Source organism: Mustela erminea, chromosome 8 (genome assembly GCF_009829155.1).
Source record: "Mustela erminea isolate mMusErm1 chromosome 8, mMusErm1.Pri, whole genome shotgun sequence".
Lineage (NCBI taxonomy): Eukaryota > Metazoa > Chordata > Mammalia > Carnivora > Mustelidae > Mustela > Mustela erminea.
This window is the reverse complement of record NC_045621.1, coordinates 8,023,868-8,045,319: the sequence shown is the minus strand read 5'-3', so window position 1 is coordinate 8,045,319 and position 21,452 is coordinate 8,023,868. Positions and strand designations below refer to the sequence as shown.

Below are 21,452 nucleotides of genomic sequence, written 5' to 3'. Positions count from 1 at the left end.
TCTTCTAGGTAACAAGGAACCTTAGTTTTTCCAATATCAGTAGCTAATTACTCTAATATGATTTATTAAATGATCTGTCAGTTGACTCCTAATTTTAAATGCATCTTTTCAACACTCAATTTCCACATGTACATGGATCTAGTTCTGACTTCTGTTCTTCTTCCTCCTCTATTCCTGGGACAGAACAAGAACTGTTTAAATAACGTATCTGTATGTATTATATTTTCATATTTGGCTACTCGCTCTCATTTTTTTCATGATTATCTTTGCTACTCAAGTATTTATGATTTCAGAGACTGTCAGAATTATGACGAATTTTGTTTTTTAAATTGCCAATGCAATCTTGATTGAAATTGCTTTGGTTTTATACTTACTAGAGGAGAATTTACATCTTGAGGATGTTACATCTTAACCTACGTTTTCAAATTTATTCAGAACTTTTAAAATGTCCCTCAATAAGGTATTATCATTATCCTCATACAGATTTAGCACAGTTCTTGTTATATTTGCCTATAGCTCTCTTTTAGATTTTGTAATTAAGAAAAGTGTAGCCCTGGTGTCTGCTGCAAGTCTGCAATCTGACGTTTGTTACGGTGGCGATTCAACTAATACTTGTTCCCCCAACAAGTCTCTGAGAGCAAAGCCGGGGGCTGTTGGTTGTCACACTGAATTGCCAGCACCTGGCAGGGTGGCAGGCACTGGAGGGGGACTAGGAGGGGCCCCAATATGCGACCGTGAAAGCATAGGTGATACTACCCTGCTTCATCTTTCCCAGAAACCCATAACACTCTCTGGTTTTCCAGTGCTTCTTATGTGCTGTTTAGTATTTTCTGTTTTTTTCCCACTGCTTTTGTGTAGAGGTGCTTGGGAACGATGACAGGAAAACTGTGCTGCGGTCTTCTCTCTTAAACTGCAAAGTCTACATTTCCAACAAATCTGTGCATATTCATGCTTCTTTATACGTAGCGTTTCCACAGCCTATGTTTTGACTTAAGCTGTTCCTTAAAATGCCTTCTGCAACTTTTGTCTTCCCGCAGGCTTATATTCAGAAAGTAGAGACAACCGACATGGTCGAGCTGGGCCAGAGACTGGTGGATTCTAAAAACTGCCTCGCCTTCCTCATCGAGTGCACAAACTTTTCTCCAGCAGACATTAGGCTCAATAATAATGTGTTTCAGTGGTATGGAAGAATGGATGAAATTTTTGATGAACATAGGAAAATCATTAAAGAGAAAACAGAACAATATCAAGAAGGCCTTAAGGTTGGCATCACAGATATTTTGAATTATTTTCATTTTCTGGAAATGCTTAAGTTTCAACTTACGTGGCATCATCAGCTCTGTCTCACAGGTCAGATATTTAAGCTTTCTCATGCCATCAATTTTAGAGGAAGATGGTATCCGTACTGGCTCGATATGTTATCATTTCTTGACTTTTCAAGGGTGAAAAATCCTAGTATACTGCCCTCAAGTGACCATTAATAAAAATAGTGTTTATCTTATACAGTTTATAGTACTTTTTTGAGTTGCTTTCCTTATTTAACATCAAAGCTCTCTCAGCAAAGTGTGCCTTCACACACACTGAATCACCTAAGGCTTGTGCCCAGAGTCCTCACTCGAACATTCAATAACTCTCGCCTTCTCTGGTGTCCTACATAGACGACGGTTTGTGTTTTTCCCCTCGTCTGCTTGTCCAGTCTCGTCTACCTCCTCCACTCCTCATTCTTGACTTTTTGCTCACCCTGAGCAACTTTTAGATCCCTGGCCCGCTACACCTCTCCTCTCTCGCGCGCATTCCCTCCATTTGCCAGCGAGCGCACCCCTGGCCCACTCACGGGATTCTCATGCCAGCGACTCTCTCAGAATTCCTCTTGCCAGAGCTCAGCTCTGCTGCTTCTCCGCTTCCATTACACTGTGACGCATCTCCGTGGACTAACCACCCGATCGTGATGTCCTTGTCCGGTGTGTCTCCCCCATGGACGGTCAGCCCTTTGATAGAGGCTGTTTCCTTGTTCCTTTCTCCCTTTACACCGTGGCCAGTGAGGTGTCCCACACACGGGAACAGTGGGAGCGCTCCATGGCTGTGTCTGCATAAATGACTTCATATATTCAGTTTCACCGTATAAATGAAGAAGCTGAGGTTCCCAAAGCGAGGAGACTCGTGCCAGGTCAGCCAGGAGAGATGTCCCTTATAGCAAATCACATTACGGCAAATGTGGTTAATTGACAGAACATGCTGGAAGACTAATTCACAGGCTTAACCAAAAACTTTTATTTTAAACAGTAGTCGGTGTTTCTGTTGTGCATTTAGGTCATTTCAGGTTTTTTTTTAAACCCGTAGAAAACATCATGAATCACAAATATTAGACACAGAAGTTATAACAGATTCTTAGCAAACTGTTAGATGGCCCAGAATTATCTATACTTTACTATTCTGCAAACTTCCTATAATGTTGAGGAATTTCATCTTCTCATTGTCCTTCCCCCACTGCACCAGAACTATAAAATTTCCATGAGCTAAAGAGGATACAAATCAGCCTAGATAATCCATAAAATAGAAAATCCATTTTTTAATAACTCAGATTTGACTTTTGAATATTTTATTAAGAGCTCTATTTTTAGAGCCATTTAACTTAGAGTGCCTTACCAATGACAATTTTGTAATGAGCTTTTCTCATTAAAAACAAAAACAAAAACCACACACCTGTTTTATGTTGGAAAGTTAGAGTTTTTAGATTTTAAAATCCAGATGTATTTGTCTTGCACATTTCCTGTGAAGAGAGTACATAGGACAAGAAAAATAACCTTGGAGTATTTTGTTTTAGCAACCAAAAATTGAAAAGATGCTGAATATCAGAACACGATTAAAGAAAATCTGGGTTTTTTTCCAGTTGTTTGTAAAAATGCCACAGATCTTGTTATAGCCCTTAAAAAACTGGAGCTTTCTTTTAGCCTCATACTTGATTATTATGAATTTAAAAAAATTCTTATAAATCATTTGTCAGCACACATTCTTTAGCATACTAAAGAATAGTACCGTTGTTTAATCCATTCTTATTTTACTGGTTATAATATCTTAGATTGATAAAACAAAGTTAACTTTATCTAATTCCTGAATTATAGGAAGCTTAATTCATTACTTTTAAATCCTGACTCTTAAAAATGCTGCATTTTTTAGATCCTTGTTCTCTTCAAGATGATTCCTGTCTTTTTGCCTGTGACAACATAGAATAATAATTCTGATAATCTTTACAAATACTTTCTTGCAATGCCTAGGGGTTTTACCTTTAAAAAATCCTAACAACAAATATTGTTTGTACTAGTTACGGTGTGAACGGTTTGTGGAGGAATTGGAGAGTTATGCTAAACAGGCAGAAGAATTTTACTCCTTTGGAGACCTTCAGGATGTACAGCGATACCTGAAAAAGGCTCAAACACTGAATGGGAAGTTGGACTTAGCAGCAGACAAGGTATAATTCCAACATTTTTAAGAGGATGAATTAGTTCAAAAGAAAGAGCTTTGCGTTTGTATTGTACATTCACCTTTTAAAAATAGATTCAAATGAAAGTTCAAGTACCTTGAGAGAATAATATAAATGCTGCAAATATCACTATGCTCTACACCTATAACGAATATAACTCGATACGTTAACTATACTGGAATTAAACATTTTTGGAAATAATAAATGGTAAAAATAGATCTTATAGACATGCTTCGAGGAGAAGCAACCTTGCTGCTTTCTTTTGGTAGTTATCTCAGTGGCCTTTGCCTTTTATTTGAAAGATAGAGTGATATTTCCATCTGCTTATTTTTTATTGTGCATCATTTAATCATTTATATCATGTGCTAGCACCTGCTTCCTCATTATAGTGTGCCCATCTTCATAGAAGGCGGTATAGATTTGGTGACTGCGTTTTGAAATTATGCCCATTATCTTCTCCCGTTGAGCCACTTTTTCCCTGATATTGCTATGTCAGAACTTGGCTTTCTCATTAGAAGCAGCTTGAGGTGGAAAAGCCATACCCTTTGCCGAAGGAGATGTTTGAGATTTTTAATTGCATTTTTTAACAAAAAGGGGAAATATGAAAACAGACCATATTATGATGCTTTCCCATTTTTCTTACATCAAAGGATTTTGGTATCTTATTAGTTCAGATAATTAAATAGTTTATAACAGTCACTGAAGTCTGAACACATGTAGAGAAAACAGAAGCTGTAGATTTTAGAATTCTGTGGCCACTGAAATTTTGGGTAACCTGCATAGTTTATATACCTAATTCACACTTTTCAAATCTATAGATTTCTCCTTTAAACCATCCACAGTTTCACAAACTTCACTACTAAACAAAGAGGAAATTAGTGCTTTCTTTGCCTCTTTTTTTTTTTTTTAAGATTGTATTTATTGGAGAGAGAGTGAGCATGAGTGAGGGCGGGACAATGGGGGAGGAGAGCAGAGAGAGACGAGGAAGCAGGCTCCCCGCTGAGCAGAGAGCCCGATGCAGGGCTCCATCCCAGGACCCTGAGATCATGGCCTGAGCGGAAGGCAGAGGCTTTAACCCACTGAGCCCCCCAGGCGCCCCTTCTTTGCTTCTTCTTATCCCACACACGTCTTCAAGACCAGCTCTGATTGTATCTTCTCTACATAAGCACCTATTTACCATGATCTCCTGCCTCGGAGTGATAGCGTTTTTAGTATATACTATTCATGTATATTAAAGAGATACTACTCTAAGACATCTCTTCTATTGCCTCATATTATTGTTGAACAATTGTAATTTCACTTTCTACATATGCATGTCTATTTCCTGATATATACCACCTCCTTAGTGTTGGTATTTTGCAATATACTACTTTTTCCCTCTGTTTTCCACAGTACCTGATACAATGCTGTGTGTATTAAAAGTACTCAAGTTCTAGTCAATTAATAAATCATGGTATAACTTCAATATATCTGGATGGATAGAGACTTCTTTAAATATATACCATTACTATTTTAACTAACTTAACCAGATACTATTCTCTGGAAAATGTTATAAAAAAGAAATAGGATCGATTACTGCTCAGTAATTCTCGATTATGGCCTAATTTCGGTTTTACTTTGGGGCTTATTGAGAGCTTGGGGCCACTTTTGATAAAAATATTTTCAAAAAATTAATTTTGAGTATCATTCACTTCTAGAATAACATACCTTATACCTGTCATTCCAGATCGAGCAATTTAATGCTGAGGAAGAGGCGTTTGGTTGGCTACCATCAATATACCCTCAACGTAAAAAAATCCAGGATGGGCTGAACCCTTACCTCCGTCTCTATGAAACTGCTGTGGAATTTAGCAACAAATACCGAGGATGGACTGAAGGACCGTATCATAAGGTGAATCCCGACCAAGTAGAAATAGATGTTGGAAATTACTGGAGAGGACTGTATAAGCTGGAAAAAACCTTCCATGATTCTCCAAATGCATTGGCAATGACAAAAAAAGTAAGAGCAAAGGTAGAAGATTTCAAGCAGCACATTCCTCTGATTCAAGTGATCTGTAATCCTGGCTTGCGCCCCCGGCACTGGGAGGCCATGTCCAACATTGTTGGCTTCCCACTGCAGCCGGCAGACGACTCCACTGTCTTCACTTTTTTAGACATGGATTTGGAACCGTATCTGGATAGGTTTGAAGGGATTAGTGAAGCAGCTAGCAAAGAGTACTCTCTTGAAAAGGCCATGGACAAGATGACTAACGAGTGGGACGCAATGGAATTTGTGATTCTTCCTTATAGAGAAAGCGGGACATTTATTTTGTCATCGGTTGATGACATCCAGATGTTGCTGGACGACCACATCATTAAAACGCAAACTATGCGAGGCTCTCCTTTCATTAAGCCTCATGAGAAACAAATAAGGTAAAGTGATATTTACATGACCATGTTTAGGTTGTGTTACCATAATCGTCACTTATCTGTACTGTACAGTTCTTTTTGCAAATTGATTCTGCCCTTCATACTTAATATTTTAAATAGTTGATTGGAAGGAGTGATAACCTTTTTTGCATTTGGAATAGTACTTACTCCTTTGCTATTACCAAGGTAGTGGACAATAGGCCTCTGGATATTCACTTTTATTGTGTCCAGTCTGATCTTATACATTGAACTCAAAAATAATTTCACATCTCTACACATAGCTCTTAGGACATCTAAACCATGACACTGAAGATAATGTCATTTTCCAAATACACTAATTAGGTTATTATAGATTATTCTTGAACGCTTATTGTAATTTTCACTTCTGTGGTAAGTGCCGAAGTATGAACGCTGCGACTACAGCCTGAGGTTTCAGGCATCGGACACAGATGCTTAAACTAAATCCTTATCCTGTCTGCTTCTTTCAATTTTTGTGATTTGTGTGAAGCAGTTTATATTTGCCTTAAAAAAGTCCAAATCCGACTACCATCTTCAATGGGAATTTGTATGACAAGGGAAAGCCAACCGCTCGGCAGTGTCCGCCTCTGGTCACTGTTGTGTTACCCTAACCCTGGGTGTGCTCTGCCTTTGGCCTCGTCCCTCGGCTGCTGTGCCTCCTGCCTTGCTTACTCGAATGTGCTCATCGAGAGTAAATTTTTTAGCCACTCTGAAAGTGGTCTAACCAGACGCTACCTTTATGGGCTACCCATGAGGTCATTGGCTAGTGGGGAATCTTCCGTGTCAGTCAGGGATTAGATGGAGAAAGGGAAGAGCGGCGGGAGTCCGAGGCATTTGTTTCCTCTTGTGAAGAGACGTTAAATTCACTGACAGATGCTGAAGTCCTTTCAGAAGAGTGGAAATGCCTGGTGACTCTTAGGACTTCCATTTACAGGGCTTGGTTTTAATAGTCTAAAATTGCAGGTCACTAATTATAAATGGTGCTTCAAACTACACATGAAGCTATCCCATCTGTAAGGTCTGTTGCCGCTGACCGATCATCCTTCTGAATGGCTATGTAGTCTCCTGCAGCATAGTGGCTGCAGCGATCTGGGTTCAAATCTGACTTTATCATTTATTAGTGGGTGGACCTCAACCGGGTATTTCTGTGTGCCTTGTCTCCCCACTGGTAAACAGATACACTAGGCCTTATGGATTATGGTGAGGAGGGAGCAAATACGTACAGAGACCTTAGACTTGTGCTGATAAAATAGTAAGTTTTAAAAAACACAAGTTTAGAGTGTAATTATAATATTTATTCTTGAGGACATCTTGGCGTTATTTTTGTTCTCCATATTTAGAAATGAACTGATCACTATTGTAGATTAAAAATGCTTCCTTCTCATGAATGACACAGTATTATATTTTAGATTATGCAGATTTTTCTTCAAATGCCACTTAGATCTTCTGAATTGAAATACTGTGTTCTGGAAATAAAGCCTTTATAGGCCCAAATTTTAAAAAAAAGAAGAATGTTAAAGGAAATGAATCTTGGATGTAACTACTTTTCCTACGAAGTTCAGAGTGTCCTTCACTAAGAACAGCATTACTGTCTCCAGAATCTCACTTCTCAGTTTGTACCCCCTAGCCATGGAATTGATTTGCAGAAAGGTTCAGTGCTGTGGCATATACAGAATCCAGCCCATTTGTAGATAGGTGTATCTGAACATGTGTATCCATATAGACATAAATGTGGGTGCTAAACAGACCTTGTAGAACAAATTTAGCGATTTATTGTCAAAAGCAGGAACGGCAGCGCTGCATACGGGACTGAAAATTCCAGGGATCATTTTGAGTTTTGTCATCTGAAATGTTGCTTGATTTTCTGTTGAACCATTGTGTTTTGCTTCTCAGAGAATGGGAGAGCAAGCTCCTGCTCCTTCAGGAGATTCTGGATGAATGGCTCAAAGTCCAAGCCACATGGCTGTATTTGGAGCCCATTTTCAGTTCTCCAGACATTATGTCTCAAATGCCTGAGGAAGGAAGACGATTTACAACTGTGGATAAAACGTGGAGAGATATAATGAAAAGTGTTATGCAAGTAGGTGAAAATCTCTGAGAATGTAATTATTTGGTTGAAGTGACAAGATTTTTGTTTTTGAAATAATCCAAGTAAGTCATTTTCTTTCCCCCACATACGTTCCTCTTTCAGATATTATTTTAGAATCCTAAGAGGAAGAAATATAAACTGAGTAGATATTTTGTCCTGACTGCTTCTTGAGGTTCAAAGTAGTTTGCATTATTTAATGACCTGTGGTTCTATTAGTGGTTCCTCCAGGATGCTCTGGCAAGAAGACACCGGTCCACAGCACTTGATGTCCTCTCTAGTCTATGGCCCCTTGTTATGAGCGGAACCACCGCTGAAACTGCACTATCGTGGAAACCTGCCAGCATGTCACTCCATCAATAAGTTCTCTTTAGGTATCTTTAAAAAAATGAGTTATAAAGGTAAATGTAAAGAGACCGGTAAACACGAACAAAACGCAATCAATCAAAACACAAATACTGAACTGACAATTCAAGGATGGAATTTGTTTCCCAAACTAGAAACCTGAAAAAGATACCTTTTTTTTTTGTTGAATTCAAAAGACATTTATTGCCTGTAAAGCATGGTTTTGTATGTTACTAGGAAGTTAACATTAAAATAGAAGAAATATTAGTTATTAAATTATATTCATTAAATGAATGTAAATTTCTCCATTGGTCTTTTGATCAAGTACAATATTGGACGGTAGGATGAGTATTATCTTAATATTTTCCTACCTTAAAAATAGAAATACACATATTTTTATTATTTAAACTTTGTAAGTTGTGACTATAACCCTAAATATGGATAATACTATATCAACACCAGCTATATGATTTGCTAGGAAAAATAAAAGATAGACATGGATTTAATGTTTACTTCATTTTATACAGTAATACTTGAAACACAACTCCGTATAAACCAAATTTTTATAAAATTAATCACACTGGAATGTTATATTTAAAGGACCTTTGGTGAGTCACTTTGTAATACATTTAATCATCTTTAATTTATTTTAAAAGTTTAGCCTTTCATATGTCATTTCCTTACAAAAGAGCACAACCCTTACAGCACATACACATTTTCACCGGAAAAAGGATCAAGTAGAATTTTTTTGGTTGCCCAAAAAAAGCAAACAGTAGATGCTTGTATTTTCCTAGTTAAGAAAATTTTTAAAATAAAAAAAAAAATACATTCTTTTTTTGGGTATTTGATCAAAATACTTTTCAAAATCCCATTTTGCTAAGGAAATTTTATAGTTTTTTTAGTACCTAGAAAAAGGGCAGCTATGCTGAACTAGTAAATTAAGGAAGCAGATCTTCAATTCTGTCAAACTGCTGAATTAAAAAACAAACATGGGGGGGCACCTGGGTGGCTCAGTGGGTTAAGGCCTCTGCCTTCAGCTCAGGTCATGATCTCGGGGTCCTGGGATCGAGCCCCGCATCGGGCTCTCTGCTCAGCTTTCCTTCCTCTCTCTCTGCCTGCCTTGCTGTCTACTTGTGATCTCTGTCTGTCAAATAAATTTGAAAAAAAATTAAAAAAAAATTAAAACAAACAAACAAACACGGGCACCTGGGGGGCATAGTCGGTTGAGCGTCTGACTCTTGGTTTCACCTCAGGTCATGATCTCAGGGTTATGGGATTGAGCCCCACTTTGGGTTCCATGATCATTGGGTAGTCTCTGTAAAGATTCTCTCTCCCTCTCCCTCTGCCCCTTTGTCCCCTCTCTAAAATAAATAAACCTCAAAAAACAAACAAGTACACCTGAAACTAATAAAACTCTGTATATTAAAAGAAAAACAGACAAAACAGAACAAATATTGCTTACTCTTATTGCGAAATAAGCAGTTTCCTTTGAGTGACACTTCTTTACTCATGCTGTAATACCTGATTGTCTTCCTGAACTGTCTTTACATTTTCTTTTTCTCCATATATTAGTATTCAGGACAGCTTTTGTCCATACTCTCCAAAGCTTTGAAAATAAATCTTAGTCCATATTTTCTCAGAAAGGCTAATGAGATGACCTGTGTAGTAGAGACATCATTGGATTAAGTGTTTGATACAAAAAGCCATCACTTTCCATGTGAAGGATTCCTAAGAAATGTTCTTTTAGAGCTAGGCAAGAGAAAAGACTTGGAGGTTAAATAAAGAATGTGGAAGATAATTCCATGTCTTGAAGCCTGCTGCCAAAGATCCTGTATCACTAGGAGAGGCTCCATTATTGACCTCTCAATGTAATTCCAGAATTTTTCAATCACTCTTACGAGAGTTTTGCCTATGAAGAGTTAGCTATACCTGCTGCAAAACCTCAGTTTCACGTTCTACCCAGAGCTCGTCTCCTTTGCGCAGGGCAGGTAAAGCGGAGGTTCCCGTACGTTGGAGAGATGTGGGGGGGTGCCCTTCCACACTACTTCTCTCCTTCCTGGGCTTCTTGCGCGGCGCTGGGACAGAGGGAAGGAGGTAAGGCGCGGAGAGAGATCGGAAAGAGGGAGAGAAAGAGAGCATTTACTGGTGTCACTGACCAGCCGAACCGGCTGCCCTTTTCGTTGGTGGTCAGAAGGTGGCCAGCCTCCTGTCAGTGTGGTCCGGGCACTCATCGTACCTTTACTTTTGGTTACCCCAACTGGTCTAGCTTTTTGATACGTTGTGGACATGCGGCGTTCGTTGATTGACTCAGTACGGATGGGTGAAGCTCCCGACGAGCTCTGTCTGGGAACAGATTCTATCTTGAGCATCTCTCCCAGGCTTGAGCATCCTCTGAGCGATTTGGGTGCACCTTCAACCTGACTTTCCAGTGGTGGCTACGGCCCCAGGTGTTCCGTGAGTGTGTATTTCAAAGTCTGTTGCCCTTAAATTCATCTGGGGCTTGCAGAAAGGTGGGATCTGCCTTCAGTACCTCGTGGTAGCCGTGAGCACATGGTCTGTGCCTCCCCTTCACCTGGTCCTTCTACCACACCATCTCCCGCGGTTCTTTTCCTGCTCCGGTCGCACTGGAGCAGACTTTCAGTTGAGGTAGATGTCGCTTCCTCTCTTTGCAGACACTTGAAAACATTTCAAGAGATTCTCTTGGAGTCAGGAATGGAAGCCAGTTAACTGCCTCCTATTTGGAGGTGAATGAAGTGGATAATCTTTCTTCACGTATACTGTGCTCACTCCCAAGCTTGACTTCTGACCTTTACAAGTCTTTATTTGTCGTCCGTATGGGCAGAAGGCACTCTTGAGCTTCTCCCCAAAACTTTTCCTCTTAGTGCACATAAATACCGTTCCCCTGGTTGCTCAGGCGAAAAACTTAGGAGTCAATTCTGGTTTTCTTCCTTTCTCTTTGCTGTAGTAAATACGATCACTTCGCACCACACCATCTCCCTCCTTCCTAGTGAGCTGGAAGGCTAAAAACCACCTCCCTCAGACTCTCTAGCATCTAGTTTGGGGTAGTGAATGAGATGTAGACAGATATAAACACTCACTCGGGATTTGGAAAGCATATGTGAAACAGCAGACATCTTGTTGACATTTTAGCTATTCCTGCTGTCAGGCAAGATCATGAGCACATGACTTCTTTTTTTTTCTTCTTTTCCAGCAAGAATTCAGTGTCTGGTCATCAGTTTAATAGGTGTTTAGAGGCAGTGCTGATGGTGGCTTTCTAAGCCCTGGATTCACAGCCACCATAGTGAGTCCTCAAATGCGGTAGTGCCATTGCTGGTATCCTTTTGTCCTGATTGGGGCAGGGGCAGAGCTCGGAGCATGCTCCCTCAGACCTTCTAATGATTTTGTAATCACTTCTTTCCCTATGTTAAGTGTCTTCTTTTTTTCTTTTCTTTTTTTTTTTTTTTTTTTGCTTAATGTACCTAGAAGGATTCTATTTTGCCTTAAATGTATGAACACCTCAAAGATGGAACTAGGATTGTTTATATGGCCTAGTTTATATGGCCTAGATGGTTTATATGGCCTAGTTGAGGATGGTGAGAATGTAGTTATCATTTGAAGATGGAACCCTGGAACTACAGAAATCACTTGAATTATGCTCTTGGTCTCCTGGAATGAAGTCTGTTTTATAGGTAACGCTCTGGTGGACCAGGTGGCTGCTGGAATCAGTCAGTATGTTAGGAATTTGAGAAAAAAAAATATATGAGATGGGCTGAATTCTTTTCAAAGCACTGGAGAAATTAAAGAATGATTTGGCTTAATTCAGAATTTGAAGCTCTACTCAAGGCGTAGTCAGAAGACTAAGGAGCTACGGTGACTGCCCTCAAAGAGCCTCTTATTTTGCCCAGCTACACGTTTGATGTAGCCAAAAATGAGTGATAGAGTCTGATTCAGTGGGTTGGCGAATTACAATGTAATTTAATTTGTAGGCTTGCCAGATCTATTATGTAAAAGGTAGATCACTTACCGAGAAAGAGTAGGATGATGAGAACTGGAAATGGGGACATTTGGGTTGCTTGGATCGACCCCAGGTAGTCTGGCCCCTATCACTGAGCCTCCCTTGCCAGAAGCCTTGGAAGAAACCTGAAAGATACGCAAGACACTGTACCCCAAGGTCCAAACTTTTAGCTGGGAGAAATAAGTTGAGTTTTAAATTCTGGTTCATATAAACGATGTGCATCCACATTTTGTCTCCTAGTATTTAAAAGATTTAATGAGTATCTTATAAGTATGTAAATCACCCAGTGGATTGTCCCTTGAGCTGCTGAGAGTAGTGGTACTTGTGAAGCAGAAGAAGACCCGTACGTTTGTAAAATTATTCCTTTAACAACAAAAATATATATGACAGTCAATCATTCTTTTTCTTCCCCTCCAGGAGACAGAGAGTAATGAAAGTGTCAAGGGAGTCATACAAAGTTTCAAATTTCTAGTAGCTTCCTATTAGAACGTCTTACTGTTATGTCCTGAGAACACAGCTAGTGAGCTCCATCCTGGTGCCCCACGGAGGCCTCTACTTCCCTTGAGTTGCCCTGTGTGTCTACAGGCTCGCCTCATCCGTGTTTGCTCGCGTGTCAGCAAATGCCTACTGCGGAGCTAGATTTTTGGCACGACTTAAAGGGACTTAAAGCCAGTTTCATTTTACAATGATGAATAGCTTTCCTGAAGAGTGGCAGATTATAAACTGTTCCCTTTAACTCCATGAAACTGCGGGAGCGGAGTAACTCTTTCCTTCCATCCACCCACCCGCCCCACCCCCAGTAGCATCCGTCTGTCTGTCTGTCTCTTCAACAGACAGTGATGGAAGAGAAAATAAAGGTGGTTCCATGTCCATGTGCTTCCTATGCTCATGCCATATTAGGGGCTTCCAGTATTTTCTGTATGTAGTTGTTCCTTGTAACAGCTGTGGAAGAGCGCTCTTATTCCCATTTTAGAGATAAGAAAACAGATTCTGGTGAGGTAAGTCACCCAAGGCCACACAGCTGATAAGTAGCCTTGGGATGTAGGAACCAGGTCTGCGCTGTCCTTCAGCTGATGCAGCCTCTGTTATGGTCCCCTTCTCGCAGGAAAGAAGTGAAGGTTCTTTAGTTTCCGGTCATGAGATGATTCTTTATTTTTGAAGTCCGCACACAAAGGTGCATTGCTCATACAGAGCTCTCACGGTTTTTTCTCATTGAGCTAATCTAAGTAGGTTTGACCTCAGGAATCCAATAAAAAATTTTTACTTAAACGTTAAGTGCTTCCAGAGGTTTTTCTTCTGTAATTTTAAGATTTGGGGAAAGAAATATGACCTCTTGTTTTAAATAGCGGAATTTTTCTTTAGCTTTCAAACCTAAGATCCAAGATAGCAATATTGCAATAAGGTCTTTGGCTGAGAATGAAACAAATGTTGTTGATTTGTGAGAGGAGTTTTTCACATTTACTAGCAACTGTTCAGCTCTTTGTTTGTTTTGTTTTGTTTCCAACAAGGAAAGGCACATGTTACCAGAAGGTGGCACTCTGAGAACATCATTTTGGTTTTCGTTTTTAAGAGTTCAAGAGTACTCCTCTATGCTTTCTTGATTGGATGAATTGCACATTTTGATCTGAGTCTTTGTCACGCTTCTTTTTACATGCGTTTTTAAAAAATGCTATTTAAACATAAAACTGTTAGGAAAGAAAATGTCGTTTTAAAATTACCTCTTTAAAGAGAATAGAATGATCTGTTATATATTTCATAGGAACCTGTTTTATTGAGAAAACAGGTATTAATGATAATTATATTATTTGATTAAATTGCTGTGTTTCCAAGTTACACTGTTAAAATTCAAAACAAGGGGCACCGGGGAGTTAGAGAGGAGAAGGGAGTTGAGGGAAATTGGAAGGGGAGGTGAACCATGAGAGACTATGGACTCTGAAAAACAATCTGAGGGTTTTGAAGGGGGGGGGGGTGGGAGGTTGGGGGAACCAGGTGGTGGGTATTATAGAGGGCACGGATTGCATGGAACACTGGGTGTGGTGCAAAAACAATGAATACTGATACGCTGAAAAACAAACCAACCAACCAAGGGACACCTGGGTGGCTCAGTGGGTTAAAGTCTCTGCTTACAGCTCAGATCATGATCTCAGGGTCCTGGGATCTCACCCTGCTTCGGGCTCTCTGCTCAGCAGGGAGCCTGCTTCCCCCTCTCTCTCTCCCTGCCTCTCTGCCTACTTGTGATCTCTGTCTAATAAATAAATAAAATCTTTTAAAAAATAAAATAAAAAACAAATCAAAATCAAATCAAATAAAAATCAAAACAAGCAGGAACATGTATCTTCCCTTTTTAGCCACATTCCAAGTACATTAACAAAAACATTTTAGAGAGTCATGCAGAAGTATAAAATTTCTGTATAGAACAATTTACAGCTGACATTTTTGATCTCTTAGTCATGGCTGAGTGCCACAAGTAAGCTAAATCAGTAATCTTGAAATTCCATGTTTAATTTTTTAACAACATTCTCTTAATATCTAGAAATTTTCTACAATGCCCTGTTACATATATTAATAAATATACTAGTATCTTCTCACTATTATTTGGCCTGGTGATCAGTATTTCCAATGTGTTTTAGCACCTTTTCCTAACATATTGGTGCTTACTTAGAAAAGAACTTTTCTTATTTGTTGTTGGTGTCAGTGGTGATCACTGAGCTCGGAGTTAAAAGACCAAGACTAGACCTAGATGACATCAAAAGAAGTAAAAAGAATTTTATTTCAATGATATCTAGATTATATCTTAAAAATCTGTTTCTAAAGATTTTCATAAACCCAGTGGTTATTCTATATGGATGTTTTATAAATCAAGAAACTATTTACTTTTTAAAAATATCAATTCTTAAGACTACCTCTTGGTTAGAAGTCTCATCTTGTGTCCCACGGCATAAAAGAAACTCTTTTAAAAACTTGACCATGTTTGAATAATGTTAAACCAAACAGCTCACAGTGGTACTTTTCTGTGACAAAGTGTTCAGAAATCCAGGCCTTCACAGTAGAGCAGTCTTGGCTTCCGGAGAGTTCAGGAAGACCATACCTGGAACTTGAGTGCTTCAGCAGGCAGTATTACTGTGTCATGCCAAATACATTTCACCGTAGTGTAAGATTTTTATCAGAAACTCCTTTCTTCACCCCCAAACGCTTACAGTTTTATCTATAGCTGTAAAACAGGGTTTGTATTGTTTTATTACTGATAATAATAACATCTGAAATGATGATGATTTATCACTTTTTAAATGCTTTTTCTCCAAGAGTAAAAGGCCAACACAAGTCCTACTGTTGTTTCTCCCATTATCCTTCCTGTGAGTTCGCTGTTCTTGCCCCAGGCCTGTTGGGGGGTGCTTGCCCTCCTGCTCACCCTCCTTCTCACTTCCTCCCTGCACCCCCTCCCCCCCCTTACCCTCTTGTCTTCTCTCCTCTCTTTCATACTCATTTTCTGCTTCTCACGCTTTCCAACTTAGAATGAGAAACTTGAGCATTATTGTTATGGTTCAAGTCAACATGACTCTTACTAATTTAAGAGGCTAGTTAGACCTAGACTATGCAGGACTATTTTTTAAAAATATTCGCTTTAAATTTCGGTTAACCTTTGTTCAATTAAAAACATGTAATCTCCTAGTTGTGTAATATGAATACAAAGAAAGCTGGTACCTAATATTTTTGAGTTGGGTATTTTTAATTTTTAGGACAAACATGTTCTACAAGTTGTAACTATTGAGAGAATGCTGGAAAGGCTGAAAAAATCAAATGAACTTTTGGAACTCATTCTTAAAGGACTTAATGAATATTTGGAAAAGAAACGTCTCTTTTTCCCCAGATTCTTTTTCTTGTCTAATGATGAACTTCTTGAGATACTGTCTGAGACTAAAGATCCCACTAGGTAAGTAACTCATATATTACACATGGCCATGTGTAATATATATAAATGTAATATATGTAAACACATGGCTATGTGTTTATCTGTTTAAATTAATTTTTAAAATAAGGTAAAGTCTAAATGTATATAATTATGTTCAAGAATATTCTAAATGTTATCAGTAACCAGTGTAATTATTACAAACATGATATCATTGAGGGATATTTTTCCACATGTGATACATGTTGGGGAGGATTTCATACTTTATTTTCTCTTACAGGTTTTTCAGAACACTTCACTCTTCTAGGGGCTTGCAGTGACCCACACAGGTGGTCTCGCATTATCCTTCCTGTGTATCCCCCACTAGTTTTCTTGTTCATTCTGTTACAGTCCTTCCAATTCCACTATAAGAGAGGAGGCAGCCTCCTCTCTCAGCGTACTGTCCTCTTTGCATTAACATACTCTTTATCTAAATATCCATGAATTCTTTTACCTCCCCTAGATTTTTGTGGAAACGTGCTCAAATGTCTGCCCCTCAGGAAGGCTTCCCCTGACACTGTATTTAAAATGGCAACCATTCCAGCCTTCCCAGCTGCCTTTCCTGGACTATATCCTCTGCCCTCTTTTCCTTCAGCATACTTTTTATAATCTGGCGAACTCGGTAATGTACTTACCTGTTTACTGTCTGATTTCTTCTAGCAGAATATAAGCTCTGTGATGGCAGAGATTTTTGACTTTTTTTCCCCCAATGCTGATTCTCAATTCCTTAGAAGAATGTGTATATTTAGTATATAGCAGGAAGTGAACGGATATTTATTAAATTCGTTAGTTTTGTGCCTTGTGCCTTGTGCCTTCCAAGTCGGAGATAAGTAATCCAAACAAAAATATTAATTTAGGCTCAGATTTCCATCTGAATTTTTATGCCTCTTTATTGCCTATTGACTTCAACTGGTTATTGGTAACATGCCAAAAAATGAGGACTTTAGCCCTTCCCATCTCTATTACAATGACTATAGTTGAAAACCTTCAAAGCAGTTGATTTAGCAAACTGTGAAGCATGTAAAGTGCTAAACCTAGTTCACAATTTGTAAGTAGTCTATGAAGATCCCAGTTGAAAAAGTTAGTTTTGTGCATTTGAAGATTCTTCCAGTTAGTGTGTTATCTGTTAGTTAACACGGGTTTGCTCCTTGCGTTACTTCTAACAACTTTTAATTCATTGTGTTGGAAACAAAGCCTCACGGTGTCTCTTCTGTAGCTCTTATTATAATTATAGTTTAGCAGATCTTTTTGTGATTATTCAATTAATGATGACCTCCTACTGGACTGTGTAATCCATACAGGCAGGGATCATGTCTTTTGTTCCCCCTCAGGGTTTCATCTCCGACAGCATCGAGTAGGGGCCTAACACATAATGCAGATTTATACGTTGTGAATGAAGATTGAGACACAAAGAACACCGACAGATAAGGAGTTGCTTTAATTTGATTAATTCTCTTAAACATTTTTCCCCCGACAGGGTGCAGCCTCACTTGAAGAAATGTTTTGAAGGAATTGCAAAAGTAGAATTTACAGAAACTTTAGACATCACTCACATGAAGAGTAGTGAAGGAGAGGTTGTGGTGCTCACAGAGACCATTTCAACGGCCAAAGCCAGAGGCCAGGTGGAGAAATGGTTAGTGGAGCTGGAGAGAGTCATGATTAAATCCATCCACAAGGTACTTCGCTGTGTTTATCACTATTTCCAGTAAAGATGTGGAATATTAATGTATCATTGGGGGAACCTGAGTCTCAGTTGGCAAAGCATGTGACTCTGGCTCTCAGGGACCTGGATTTGAGCCCCATTTTGGTAGAGATTATGTAAAAAGTTTATCACTAATAAATGCGCTGTGTTTTTTTTTTTTAAGACATAAATTGAGTCGTGAATTGCCAGTTCAATTGTAATAGATAGGTTAAAGACAGAGATATGGTCTATGAAATTAATTTCATGGCAATTCACTTGAAAAGTGGGATAAAATACCATTGAAACTACAGAAAACTTGGTTGTTAGCCATAAGTTCCATTTCTTGCAACCACATGCTGGTTCTTTCATTATTAATCCAACACACCTTGGTGTATAAAGTCTATGTTTAGTCTTGCCTTGAATGCATCTCTCTATAGTTCCACATCAGTCTCCCTGCATGTATGTTTCTATAGTGAATCTTTTTTTCCTGTATATATACAAAATATGTACCAAAATGTTAGAAAATCACAAACACTTTCTTTAACATAACAGTCACTTCATATTTTCCATGTCTCATAAAACACAAACTCAGTCATTTATAATTATTTTTATTAGTAGAAAATTTCAAGTCATGGCAGGAAATATAGATTAGTCGAGCACTTAAATTCATTTTTTCCCTGTAATGTGGACTTAGCATTCAAGTTCTTCGTCAAGAATAAAAATCATGATTGAGCTGGGAATCTTGAGAGCAGGAATGAGAAGGAAATATGGTATGATGTCTTAACAACAGTTTTCACTGATTTTTCAGATTCTCTCACACATTATTGAAAAAATTCATTAGAATCTAAGTGTTCAGGGGCACCTGGGTGGCTCAGTGGGTTAAAGCCTCCGCCTTTAGCTCAGGTCATGGTCCCAGGGTCCTGGGATTGAGCCCCACATTGGGCTCTCTGCTCCACGGGGAGCCTGCTTCCTCCTCTCTCTCTACCTCTCTGCCTACTTGTGATCTCTGTCAAATAAATAAAAGAAAAGAAGCAAATTCTTAAAAAAAAAAAAAAAGAATCTAAGTGTTCAGTGGATATCATGTGTCTAAGTGCTTCTTTCTCAAGTATAGTTTTAATATCTGCCTGCATAATAGTTTTTAAGTAGATATAAAGTCATTTCTCCCTATTGTGCATTAAATATCCACGTGGATACAACTAGCTTCTTTGATTGAATTGTTTCTTTTGATAACTTCTTGTAAGTCAAAGAGATGAGACTTCATAGGCCTTGATACATGTTGACAAATAAGATTCCCGTACATGTAGCTATAAGCAATGTAGATGAATTCCACTTTGAGCACGACCTAGCAGCCTTGGTTATATGGTTTGTTAATTGATGTGCACAGTGATAACTCATTTTTTAGGCCTAATACTATTACAACTATTATTTTAAATTTTTTTGTCAAAGCGCTTAGGAAAGTTATTTTGATTGCTATTCCAGAGCGTTTAGAGGGGTAGAAAGGAATTATGTAGGAAGTATCGTCCCTAAATGTGTATGTATAAGTTTGTGTTACTGAAATATGTTACTCAACTGCAGCATAAAGTACCACAAAGAGAGATATGTGTGTTACTATGTTTTACTGTATGTATTTGCATTCTTTCAAGCATGCTTAAATTAAGTGAATTTGGGGTCACTTTAATTTAAAAAGTCATGTTCTTGGCATGTTTGCCCCTTTATTTTACTAGATTATCATGTGTATGTTATTACCAAAATATATATAAATTCATATATGTATATATACATATATTTTATATGCCGCAAATAAATATATCTTACACACAATATTGTACAACTTTTCACAATCATATTTCTCCTCATCCAACTATGTAGAAATTGTGATTTAGATTTTAATGCCTTCCTCTTGTTCTTTCCACACTTCCCATCTACCTATGGTACTTCCGTTCTAGAACGTGTGTTCACCCCCTCCTTGACATTTCTGCACAGCACCTCCCATTCTCCGCACGCCTCCCATCCCCTTTCTGTGGCTCCTTCTAGCCTTTGAAATTTTCTTTGTTATCCACAGCAACACTGCCCTTCATCTCTGTTCAGCTCCATAAATATCTTGCTAGACTAGAAATCCAGAACGGTTCATACATCCTTTATGTATTTCTCAGAAAAATCTAATTTTGACAGTTTTCTCTGAAATCAAGCATGAAAGTGGGTTTCACCCCACAGGCAACATTACTATTTTTGGTCGATACACAGAAACGATTAGAATGTTTCTCAATACGCCTGGTGGAAAAAGCGGATATGTCAGTCCACTGAAAACATATGGAGGAGAAGTACATGAATTTGACATAAAACATGTAACAAAGAACATAAATGAGACTTCTTGGCTTTCTTATTTTTTTTTTTTTAATTTTTTTTTTGAAAGATTTTATTTATTTATTTGACAGAGAACACAAGTAGGCAGAGAGGCAGGCAGAGAGAGAGGAGGAAGCAGGCTCCCTGCTGAGCAGAGAGCCCGATGCGGGACTCGATCCCAGGACCCTGAGATCATGACCTGAGCCGAAGGCAGCGGCTTAACCCACTGAGCCACCCAGGCGCCCGACTTTCTTAGTACTTAGTACTCTCTTAGTACTCTCCATAAATGAATTATACACCTGAGCTGGTCATCATCGCCTCGGGCATCCAACTACAGATTAAGAAGTGAGGTCTGGAAACACGGAACGAACTTGAGAGGAATTGTGTGGTTTGCCTCAGTGTGCGTGTGTTCGTGAGCCCATGGCTGAATGGGGATCTGATGAAGTTCAAAGAAAATTATTATCTATTTGATGGATTTGACAGATCTCATTTGGAATGACTTAAATTTATATTTCAAAATAAAACTGCTTGTGCTTAATCAATCCAAAAGCATCTAAGATATCTGTGGCTACATCTCGTCAAATGAATATTTGATATAATATGGTGCACATAGATTGATCACGTATCAACAAAATAAAGTGCTATGTAATGTATTTTTTCGGTCACATGTATATGGGTAAACTTGAATTTAAATTGTCTAACCACTGCTTTGAGTCCTTGTAATTGACTAAGATGTAAAAAGTTGAACAGTATGAGTTAGTCTGTTTAGGAGGTCAGCTGTTCATTGTTTAGCTCACTCAAGTAAACCATAAAATGATCCTTTGCATTTTTCTTACCAATTAGGTAATCAGAGCTGCAATGCTCGCCTATACACAAGATATGCGAATTAACTGGGTGAGAGATTGGCCAGGACAGACCGTGCTCTGTGTATCTCAAACCTTTTGGACGATGGAAGTACAAACAGCTATTGCAACAGGACAAGAGGTAAGCTTTATTACCCCCAGGTTTTTCAGCATTTTTTCAACTACTACTATTGCCAGAATATACTAATTATAAAAAAACCAAGTAAAGACAGTCCTCTTAAAACGTCAAGGGTACTTGAGCCTCAATCCTGTACGTTTTTGTACC

General features: G+C 38.6%; 1 protein-coding gene across 2 annotated transcripts in view; it reads left to right on the top strand.

The window, feature by feature from the left end:
- Positions 1-21,452, top strand: part of DNAH7 (dynein axonemal heavy chain 7) — a 252,745-nt gene that overhangs the window by 65,606 nt on the left and 165,687 nt on the right. For both annotated transcript variants that reach the window (XM_032354246.1, XM_032354245.1), the window contains 7 exons: positions 1,038-1,262; positions 3,323-3,469; positions 5,208-5,893; positions 7,802-7,988; positions 16,092-16,285; positions 17,778-17,976; positions 21,168-21,308. In XM_032354246.1, coding sequence (XP_032210137.1) covers positions 1,038-1,262; positions 3,323-3,469; positions 5,208-5,893; positions 7,802-7,988; positions 16,092-16,285; positions 17,778-17,976; positions 21,168-21,308 — 1,779 coding nt within the window. The remainder of the gene's footprint in view (positions 1-1,037; positions 1,263-3,322; positions 3,470-5,207; positions 5,894-7,801; positions 7,989-16,091; positions 16,286-17,777; positions 17,977-21,167; positions 21,309-21,452) is intronic.